We start from the raw sequence: 12147 nt of genomic DNA on the forward strand, positions 1-12147 counted from the left end.
ACATAAGTGACATTTAATTAAACAGAAGCCGCTCCTCTCCGTTGAACAGAGCAATACAGGAATGAATTTGGCCGCACGGATTTGCAGATGATGATTTATATATAATTTAAATACGGCTCCTGCCGTGCACTCAGCCGCGTGAATCAGAGAAGATATGCCGGCTAGGTACTTTATTACTCTGCATTGCGTGGTTTGTTCTTGTAGTGGATGAGGGGTTAAACTTGCCCGACCACATACTTAGAAGTGAAAACTGGTTGATCAGTGCTTCAGATTTAGATTAGAACAAAAACAAAAGATTTATTTAGCATTTGCCAAGGAACACGAGATCTGCAATGATGGACGTGCCATGGAGCACAAGGAAAGCACTATTTTATGGAAATGTAGGACTGCATGTCAGAACCAAGAGCTGCTGGTTGTTAGTGGTTCTCCCTCTAACTCAGTGGAGTGTCTGGAGTAGAGAATATGTACAATACATATACTCATGTACAACATATTGACAAGGATTATGCTTTAGGGTATGTCCACATGGGACGTGTCAGCTGCTGGTTGTTTATTGCAGAGAATCAATGGATTTTCCCTGAATTCTATTATGGAAAAAAGTGAACATAATGGGATGGCCTTTGCAAGAGAGTACTTAGGGAAATTGATGCAGGTAAGCCACTGCCGTCACCCTTTGGATTGTATATTGGGCCTGTCTTCCCATTATTTTAGGCTTTTTTCAAATCTTTTACTGTGAGCATGTTCGGCATATGCGCCCATTCACCTGACAGAGGGCTAAAGAGTGTCCTACTCCAATGGGTTGGTACACAGTGACTACCGTATTTTACGGACTATAAGGCGCACTGGACTATAAGGCGCATTGCCCATGAGCGCCTTATAGTCCGTCTCGGTTCATATATAAGGCGCACCGGACTATAAGGAGCAGTCCGGTGCGCATTATATGTTATTGAAAGCGGCGGCAGGCAGACTTTGCCAGCGGCCGCTTAACCCCCCACGTGCCAGCCGCTTCTATTGGAAGCGCTCGGCAGGCGAGGAGGGGCTCTGTCAGCAAAATCATGCTGATAGAGCCCAACCGTAAAAGTTACATTTAAACTACCCCCCCCGTTTTAAAATAAAACCCTGAAACAGAATGTGAAACTTACCGAGCGGTGCAGGGTGGGCGGGCATTCAGGCCTCCTCTTCCTCCGATGTTTCGTCCTCCTCCTCCGGCGCTCGCTAACTGATAATGGCCTGGGCGCATGCGCAGTAGCAGTAGTAGAAGCATTATGATATTGCGCATGCGCCCAGGCCATTATCAGTTCGCGAGCGCCGGAGGAAGTGGTCAGGACATCGGAGGAAGAGGAGGGCTGAATGCCTGCCCGCCCGCTCTGCAGCGCTCGGTAAGTTTCACGTTCTGTTTCAGGGTTCTGTTTCACGCCGGCGTGACAGCAGGGCTGCCGGACACTTCCCATTCATTTCTATGGGAGCCGGCATGCGAGCGCTCCCCATAGAAATGAATGGACTGCTTTTTTCCATTCATTTCTATGGGGAGCGCTCGCATGCCGGCTCCCATAGAAATGAATGGGAAGTGTCTGTCCATTCATTTCTATGGGGAGCGCTCGCATGCCGGCTCCCATAGAAATGAATAGGAAGTGTCCGGCAGCCCTGCTGTAACGCCGGCGTGTACGGCTGTGATACATGCCGGCATTCCGTAGTGTGAATGCACCCTTACGGTGCCTTTTATGTATGTATGGAAGCGGCACGCAGACTTTGCCGCCGCTTCCATCCATATATAAGGCGCACCGGACTATAAGCCGCACTTACGATTTCTGAGGAAATCGTAGTTTTTTTATGTGCGCCTTATAGTCCGGAAAATACGGTAATATTCTACAGTATATAGTGGGGTTCTACAAATAAGAAAAAAAATACCCCAAACCTTCTCTGAGTTTTCCTGGAACTTGTTATCGCCAACTATAACATTGTTTTCTCCACCATAATTGGTCCACAGGTGTCCTACTAAGAGCACCTTCACATTTGAGGATTCTGCAGAAGAAATTGATTATCTTCCAAGAGTTGTAAATCAGAAACTTGTCTAATACTACGAGGGATGCTAGAGGGGCAACAGCTATGGAGCTTCTAAATAGCTATGGCGCAAGCTTCTAACAGAGTCAGACTTCATAGAAAGATAAAGGAGCACAAGCAATGAGACTGACATTTCATATGCCAGTCTTAATTGTGGCATATCGGAGATCAGCAGGCCACAGATTAAAAGGCGTAGGCCTCTCAACAAGAAATGTTAGTTTTCCAGCACAATTCCTCTCAATTACATAGGACTGTGAAGTCCTGCCAATATGTACCCATCCTGACCCTGCCCACATCAGTTTTTAGAAGATGACATGTGCACAAAAAGGGACATTGTTTGATCAAAATTGGTATCAAAACCACAGCATGAAGATACACCATAAATCGCTAGCCTATTTAAAGTTCCTCAGGTTTTCTCAATATAGTAGGAGCGTTATGTTAAAAAAAAAAAAATACAACAAAAGCTAATGATTGTTGCAAATTAAAACTAAATAAGAGAATAGTATTTTGATGTCTTATCCCATTTTCTGTATGCATTAACTTGGTGAAACTAGATATACAGATGCCTTAAGATTTTAATTCCAATATAGCAATTGAAAAAGGGACAAAATGTCAGCAATGGCTAAGTGGTTAGTTATATGTCACAACCCCATTGCTGCTACTTTGTTGCACGAAATAAAGCCATTCCTGTGCGCCTTCCATTACCATCACACGTTAATATTTAATGTATTTCTTTCTCCTTGGCCTGATTTATGGCAAAGTTACATGTGCTATGATTACAGGAAGCCAAATAATATCATAGGTACTTATTTCAAACAGTTTAACCTTCATTAGTAGATGCCTGTCGCTGGCTGGTAATAGATGTTCTGTAATGCTCAGACACGTGAGGAATAGACATTACACTCAAGCCTCTTTAGTCGGGAGTTAATCTGCATTATAAACCCAGCTTGACCCAAACTCTTATTTTCATGCCACAGAAACTGGTCCCTAAATCAGGGCAATGATTTACCCAAGAAATGCAAGGAGCATGGGAGTGAAGCAATATAGATTCATTAACTAGCAGGGCACTTCGCTATAAAAAGGCATTATTAACATATGTAAGCACGCTATATCAGCAGTGTATACCCTATATGGCACGGCAGGAGTTAAAAGGAACACATAATAAAGAGAGTAGGATAAGGAGCGAAATCACCCAGAATTTAGACAAAGGAAGCTGTATTAAAATAGAGGCCTATTCAAATAAGTGAAAAGGGCCTTATCAGACCCTGTCATATCTCTGAGCGGGTGCCACTGGATATGGAAGACCGTTTCAGCTGAAATCCTCAGTGCTGCATTTCGGCAGCTTAACCTATTGAGTACTAACTGTGAAAACAAAACAAAAATGACCGTATATGGACTGAATGCAAGTTAAGACACCATTTTGTTGTTGCTAATATTCGGTTTGCATTCTTTACATATACCTATGACATATGTAGAACACTCCCTTCTGTCCAATTAGAATTAAAAATGTATTTTTCAGCAAAGTTCATGAAGTCATGTTCACACAGATTACATATTCGTCTTCTGTTTTGTACCCAAGAGCAAAATGTGCAATATTCTTCTTTGGCAATGTAAGAATACTAGCATGGGTTTTATTACAGGATTACTGTTGTCAATAACAGTATACGTCCATGTAGGAGTTAACGTGCTTCTATAGTATAACAATATAAAACAAGTATATGAATACCAATAAAATACATTAGAGACCAAACGAATACATCTTATTCTTTACTTACACTTTCGAGGCTCCAGCCCCTTGTTTGAACATACGAGGTGCTTTACAGGAGGATTCTGGGTTCTTTGAAGACAGGCCAACATGGTTACAGGGACTTATGGTCACCTAGGCAGATGGTCACACTGCAAGAAGACATTAATAACATTAGTTAATACACTGCTGACCGGGTCAGGTATAACATTACTGTAATATTCCATTCTTCAGGATGAAGGAAAATAAAAGCACAGAACATTAGCTGCATAGAAACATCCATCTACAAAACATAGGATCGTCCCTGGAAATTAGGAGCTGCTGGCAATTATGAGGACCGCAAATTGAAATCCCACAATATGAAGTACTAGACTGCCGCAACATGATCTGTTGACAGGAAAAGTCTGCTGCATGTTATTCACAGCAAGGGGAGATTGCGGCCATCGACATCCGTGACTGTGAAAAGCCCTCTGTTACGTTCTATATCAATTATGTGACTGAAACAAAATCATCTATATTATAGGAATAAGACATTCACATATTTACGGTACTCAGGAGTGAAGGTGTATTCGAGGATAGAAATGCTTGTGACCTATGCGATTTTCTAGGGAGCTATGTATTTCATTGTCCAAAAATTATATAAGTGATCAAAAATCAAGAAAAACAATTGCCAGTAAAGTCCATGGGATGTCTTCTCCTTGCACATTCCACATCTATTCATTCATCTTGGATTCTAAAAATAAATTGCCCTACAGAAAGAAAAATATATATATATATATATATATATATATATATATATATATATATATATATATATATATATATATATATATATATATATATATATATATACACACACACACACATTACTCACCTGTTAAATCCCCTGAAGCTCTAGCTCTGACACTTCAATGGATCCCGACTGTCTATTTACTTTTATGCAGTAAGCACGAGGCATAGATCCATGTGATCTCTGCAGTCAATCCTTGGGCTTAGCACCCTCGCACTGTACATGCAAACATTACTAGTGAAGTTTGCCATTGTTGCGGCGCTATTGTGACAGTTATGGTCAAAGTAATTAAAAACTAGCTGGCACCACCAGAGTGTTGGAGATGGAATGAGAGGTAGTGTAATGGTTTTTATTACTTTTCTTGGTTTTTTTTTACTACTTTTACTACTTTTTTTACTACTGGAGAATACCTTTAACTGTTCTCACACTGGTTTCTAGGAAGACTGAGTAACAATTCCCTATAGCCATGAGATTCAATGATATGCGTTTCCAGCCCATATCTCTGGAAAAGCTATATGATACTATGCAAAGGGACATTATAGCACCACAGACTACTATATGTAGCTGCAATAATATAGCTCATGATTGCTCAGGGTCCTACACAGATGTGGTGGAATGTGGTAGTCCAATGACTTGTGACTATGCTTAGAGAGTAATACACCCCTTTGATATGGGGAATGGTAACACACATTTATTATTCTGCTCCTAAATATGCTGTAATATCAGGAATAGCAAAATGCAGAGTTCTACAGTACAGGAAGAATGTTCTAGAATTATCTCCACCACCACCCCCATCAGTATGTCTGGAGTGTGGAAGGAAACCCATGCTAACATGGGGAGAACATACAAACTCCTTGCAGATGTTGTCCTTGGCAGGATTTGAACCCTGGATTCCTGCACTGCAAGACTGGTGCTAACCACTGAGCCACCGCGCTGCCCTAGAATTTTTTTTATGCAGAAGTATTTCTATAAACACACACGTCAGAAGTCAGGCCCTCTTTATATACATACAGTTATAGATTATTTAATTCTGTCAGAAGTGTGGTCCGATAATGTTTTATTGTAAGATAGGATGCCATCCTCAGTACTGAAGAACACTTAGTAAAGTAGAATACATTTAAAATTTTAAAGAAATATGCTTGGTTGCATTTTCAATTGCAAATATGAATAATGACCTGTGCAACAGTAATACTGGAAAATCCTATGAATTGAAATATTTGTTGGACTTCCTGTTAGTATTTGAGACCCATAATAGCATACATACTGCGTAATTGTAATCAAAACATTCCTATCAAGTAAAATAGATATGTGCTTGTTTGGATTAAGTATGAGAAATATAAGCACATACATTCACATAATTAAATATGATAAATGGTAGCCCTTGAAGATTAATGTTACCAGGTTTTCCATTATTCCCTTGCAGTCAGTTCTGGGATAACCCTTAGCAATTTCCTTTAAAGTAAACATTTGGAGGCTGGAGTAATTGAGAGATAAACACTCCTAAGGATCAGTGGAAGGCATGTGATCTTTAAGTTCTTGTAAGTGCAACAAATAGATTCTAAAGTGCACTCCTGTGAAAAGGTTAATGAGAGAAGAAAAAAAATAAGGGAGGCCTTGGTGCAACTTGAGAAATCTTCTGTTAAAATGGATTGTCCAGTATCCAAAGGTAGTTGATACAGATTATGACCTATCTACAGGAAAAGTCCCCATTATCAAATTGGTGGTTGGCAGACACCTGGACCCCATCCCGATCAGCTGGTTAAGCCACAGGAACAGCCCTTCTTAAATTCAAGTGACTTACTCAGCTCAGGCCTTGCGTGTTATTCTACTAACACACACCACCAAAGAAATGTCACCGTGTCAATATCACGTTGCCGCACAAATACCCGCATAGCAGTGCCAAATACCAGCATCCAGCAAAAAATACCTCCCCAAAATTGCCAAACCAATACCACTGTGCAAAACAAAATACTTAAAAAGAAGCATTACACCACAGTACCACATCACTGGTAGCAGAACTGCAAAACTGGCAGGGACCTGAGCCTAACCAAGCAGTGAGCTGTTCCTCACCACCAAGGCTGGTCTCACCATTTAAATAGAACTGATATACTGGACACTGAATAATATTATATACAGATGTAGCAACGGTTAATATGAGTCAAAGTGACAATGTGGCACCGATTGTAAACTCAACTTCCAATGGGTTTTCCAATAGTTTTTGTCATCTTCAGAGATAGGATGATCACAGCACAGATAGTTATCATACTGCAGAAAGGTTAAACAGGGTTACATCTGTATGTTCCGGACTTACATGGTCTCAAATAGGGCTCACAATCTAAATTCTCCATCAGTATGTCTCTAGAGTGTGGGAAGAAACTTGAGTACCCAAAGGAAACCCACAGAAAGAGAGAGAACGTACAAGATATGAAATATATAAAATGTATGCTTAGAAATGGCTTTTTATATACCGTTGCTGTGGCATTTTTTGCTACCATCCAAGAGACAAAGTAACTCTCAGTGTAATGTGGGTGTCCGTAGCAAAACCAAAATCTAAGGCTAGTAGATAAACTGCTGCCGTTCTTGGATTTGGTTATTTGCTCAGTCCTCCATTAGGAAATGTCCTAATGGAAATCAGGAACATGGCTGAATATGGGCAAATAACAGAAGTTTATCACCAAAGAAGTGCAGCATCCTTTCTTGCATTCTGTTTTCCATCTATCCATCTAATAGGTCTCCATCTCAAATCCATCTTTTTACTTGCCTATTCATATGGGGATAATACTAAACAAAATTTTAACAGACCATTCAACAAGTAGCTCCATGGCTGGGTTATGTATTAGTACACTTCGAACTCTGCAAATTATACATTTATTCATGGACAAAACTCTTTGTATACTCAGATTCATATCCCATCTTGGCCAGCAACCTCCTTTTAAATAACACAATGGATTCTGAACTTAGAACACATCTAAGGCTGAGTTTACATGTGCTTTGTGAACAGTTTTTTTGGTTTTATCACAAGAGTAGAAAAAGTGAATTCAAGCTGTGACAGATTTGCCGAATGATAGACACCAAACAGATTCCTTTGGTATAATACGTTTCGCTACTTTCTTGGAAAAGTAGAAAACGGACAATGAAAACAAAGTTGGCAATGGTTTCCATTTCATTCTGTTCTCCAGTTGTAGAAATACATGAAATGCATCTTTGTAAAATTATACTTCTGTATTCTGCAAGAATAAAACTCTCAAGCAGCACAATATATAAACAAGCTGTGCTCACTCACAAGTGCGACATAACATAAGATGGCTTTCTACAAAGCTTACCATGTATACAGCACCTAGAGACATGTATCACACGCTATAAAGCTGGCCACACAATAATAATCATTAATACATTTCTCACAATTGCAATTGGATTTTCCATGTGCATGGGCCTTTCACAGCTTGGTATCTATAGTTGGGGAAAATTCAACCTGTCAACTGTTTCCACAGCAATATCAGTCCAACTCATCATAGAGCTAGGGAACATTGAGGTTAGAGGTCATAGTTGTCATCTAGGAAGTGAGTCAGCTTACAGCTATACACAAGGTGTTTGTATATCATGTGTGTAGAAGTTGTGTACAGCTTCACAATGTTAATAACCACTTGTAAAAGTACTTGAGATAGTACATTGGTTTGGAAAGGTTATGACAGTATCATCCACTCTAGAAGAAATCATGGCAGCTATGTATGTGCAGCAGTATGGATGAGATAATACTTGACTACTACCATATATAAAAAACAAAACTTGAGTCTTCAGTAGTCGATACCTTTTTTAATGGCTAGCTAATAAATGATGACAGATTACAAGTTTTCGAGGCTCTAGGCCTCTTCCTCAGGTATATTTAAAAACAATTTCTCAAGGAAAACATACAAAAAAAAAAACATACTACCATATATTAATAGTCAACGTTACAGTTTAGAATAGACTAGTGACGGGTATGTGCCAGTTACCGGTAAGGCAGCCAATGGGGCAGGTACATTTACCTGTCATCATATGAGAGGTTTCCAAGTATTTTTAAAGGTGAAACTTTGTGTCATGTATTTAAGTAATGGAAGTTTGCAAGTAGAAGCATTCATTTTGCCGTAGCATACATTTTTAGAATTACAGACTTTCCACGGTATGCAAAACACAAGCGATTTGTATCACTTAAACAAAGCAGTTCAGCAAAACTGATACAAGTTTTAAAAGCCGAAGGACAAAGCTGTTATTTAAAACCAGGCAGGTGTCTGCCGAGCTCCAATTGTAAACCGTCACTTCCTTTTTTTTCCTTTATTCAGATTCTTAATGAGGTATTCATCCTTTGAAAGATATCTGCGCCACCTCCTTAAGATACTAATTTCACAACAAAATCCTCGTTACAGAGTAATTACTCTAAACGCCTGTCTAAATTCCATCTGTCCTCCTGCTCTCTCAAAGGCAAATGGAGAAGCTTGCAGTACAGCATTTAAAGTGCTGCTCATTTGTTTCTTTTCATTCATTTTTTTTTAATTAACTTTTTATGTGAGTGAAGAAGTGATCATGCAAGAATTGATCCACTGGATCTGATTCATGGCCTGGAGGAACAGAAAAGAGGGGAAAAAAAAGGAGTACTAGTTCATGCAATGGTTGGCCTGTTTGGTTTTACCATTTAAAGTGAGCCTCAACTAGTGGCCAAAGCCACGCATGGGTGTGGTGTGTGTGCATATATATATATATATATATATATATATATATATATATATATATATATATATATATATATATATATGGGCAGGTTATTTTGGTGCATGACTGACTGTGCCAAAAATGCAACATTTGTTCAAGGTGGGCCAAAGGGACACCTCTGCCTATCAGATTTACTATAACACAGACCATATAACTGACATGAGTTATACCTGAAATTTATATCAGTTCTTGACAGGCATAGAGTTCAATTCTGGTGCACGAGACCTCCAGCACTGTGCCAGAATTAAGAGATTGCTCTGGTGAGCTAGTCTTAATATAGTGAGTGCTGGAGGCAATGTAGTTGTATGCCAACCATACAGGCAGGTTACCAGCTTCTTCAAGCAATAACAGAGTAAACTGGTAAGATTACAACCCTTTGTTCTCATTTCAGAGTTATGTCAATTTAAGATTATGTGCCCTCTAATCTTTATAATAAAAGAGGCTCCTACCTAAAGCTGAAAGCGTTAGGGTTTCCACCAATGTATACAATTTAAATAAGTTATAGTCCTAACTACTCTCATATCAATTTATGAAATAAAACTTCCAGATAACTTCCAAAAGTTAAAACTACATTGAAACAATAGGATACTGACTTTAATGGCGTTTGCTGGGACTGTGATATTGAGCTCTACTTCCTGTATATCAGACAGTGGCATCATATCTAGTGGTCACGGTTAGCACTGTAGCCTTGTAGTACTGGAGTCCTGGGTTCAAATCCTGCCAAGGACAATAACTGCAAGGAGTTTACATGTTCTCCCCGTGTTTGTGTGGGTTTCCTCCAGGTACTCCAGTTTCCTCCCACACTCCAAAGACATACTGATAGGGAATGTAGATTGTGAGCCCTATGTGGGACAGTGACTAACAATGTCTGTAAAGCGCTGCAGAATATGATGACGCTATATAAGTAAGCATAATAAATAAATAAATAACATATGGCCATATTGCAGCTCAGCCTCATTCAAATAAATGTGCAGAACTGCAATACCAAGCACAGCCACTGTACAGTGTATGGTGTGTTGCTAGTTAAGTAGTGATGAGGACACAGCGATCATTATCATAGTCTCTGATAACTGACACATTAAAATCTATATGTACATTCACATTATGCATATATGGTACACCAAGTATTCTGTCCTGACAACAGTACCAGGTTGTAATTTTAGTACTCCTTATGTACCACTGTGCCAAGTGTTGCCGGTGGTGAACTTTTGACAAAGATTAATGAAGACTGATGTATTCTTGATATAGAGCCAAGCTTTACTTTGACAGAATTCAAGATATTCTGTATAGTATATAAAAGAAGGGATATAAACAGTAGGTAAATAGAGACCTGTTCGCATCAGTTAGAAAAAAAATACAGATAGACAGACCTATATTAATTTACTATTATGACACAAGAGGTTTTTATTGTAGAGGCACGGATAATAGATATCTGCAGTAAAATCATACCATGGAAATGGTCAATATCACATATCGATCTAAAGATGCAGCTCTTTCATAACAGCGTTATAAAATACTCCCCCCCCCCCCCCCAAACACACAAATGTATGCAGAAAGCATATGCAGAAACACACAATATGCCCAGCATAAGACTAAAATAATTTTTCTGAATAAAAGCATATTTGCCAACAATGCAAGCCTGCCTCCAGGCAACTGCTCTTCCACCGTTCAGTAGTAAATGAATTTGCTTCCTTACCTCCAAACAAGTATGCATGAACATATACAGCCATTAACTCTGTTGTTTCCACTACCCCATCCACAAGAAGGCTGCAGCCACTCAGATGGAAACAGCAAATTATAGTGTTCCCAGGACTAATGACAAACGAATACTTCTGACCTCGAATAGAAGAGAGGTTACGGCATAGAGGCTTAATAATTAGGAAAAAATGAAAGAAAAGAATACCCCATGGAACCGAATCGCCAACAGACAGATATTTAATATGGAGGAGTGAACTCCATTTTGTCATAATATATACAGACTAGTAGGATCCGCCTAAATCTAACTCTGCTATATTAATAGCTGTGGCTTTATTTCCAAACTTGAATGTGGTATGATGAAAAGAGAAAAATGCCTTCAATAACTGATCAGAAGACATGGTCTATAAATCCAGAAGTTCTTGGTAGATTTCAATCTACTGTAGTAACTACTAGGACTGCCCACAGTCATATTCAGCTGTCCATTCTGTATTTATTCCCTGGTGATATGTAGCTAGAGAGGTGTCTGGTGGTAGCGTACTTCATTATTCCTACTAAAAACCCTGCATACTTGCTTGTGTCAAATGTGAAATTTTATGGTTGAATCCCAACTAAATGTAGTTGACAGCTTGCACGCCTATGGCCAGTTGAAGTTTTTAATATACTGTCTACTGGTAAGTGGTCCTTCAACAGTACTCCTAGTGAACTAGTGTATGGTTACGAGGTCAGCGTTGCCAATGTTTGTTTATACCCGATTGTCTATGCGTACAAGGGGATGTCCTATGTTACATACATGTGTCCTATAGTTATTAATAAGAGTAACAGACCTGTTAGGACTTGTTCACATCTGCATTCAGTATTCCATTCGGAATTCCACTTGGGGACCCTTAGAACAGAATACCAAACGCATTAAAAAGTGGTGAGCAGTGAAAGTACACGGACCCCATAGACTGTAATGGGGCCCGAACGCAGATGTGAACCAGGCCTTAGATAAAATCTTGTGCTGTGCCTAGTTCACGGACCAAGTTTCGCTTGAAACTATCCATTCCTGTAAAAAAAAAAAAAAAAAAAAAAAAAAAAAAACACGTTGCGGAAACACAGCTTTTTTTGT

At 39.4% G+C, this 12147-nt stretch overlaps 1 protein-coding gene across 2 annotated transcripts in view; it reads right to left on the minus strand.

Annotated features, from left to right (window-relative positions):
* Positions 1-12147, minus strand: part of FAM222A (family with sequence similarity 222 member A) — a 78784-nt gene that overhangs the window by 33289 nt on the left and 33348 nt on the right. For both annotated transcript variants that reach the window (XM_075276611.1, XM_075276612.1), the window contains exon 2: positions 3837-3957. In XM_075276611.1, coding sequence (XP_075132712.1) covers positions 3837-3918 — 82 coding nt within the window. In that variant the 5' untranslated portion in view covers positions 3919-3957. The remainder of the gene's footprint in view (positions 1-3836; positions 3958-12147) is intronic.

This window comes from Leptodactylus fuscus, chromosome 1, assembly GCF_031893055.1.
Source record: "Leptodactylus fuscus isolate aLepFus1 chromosome 1, aLepFus1.hap2, whole genome shotgun sequence".
In the NCBI taxonomy this organism is placed as follows: Eukaryota; Metazoa; Chordata; class Amphibia; order Anura; family Leptodactylidae; genus Leptodactylus; species Leptodactylus fuscus.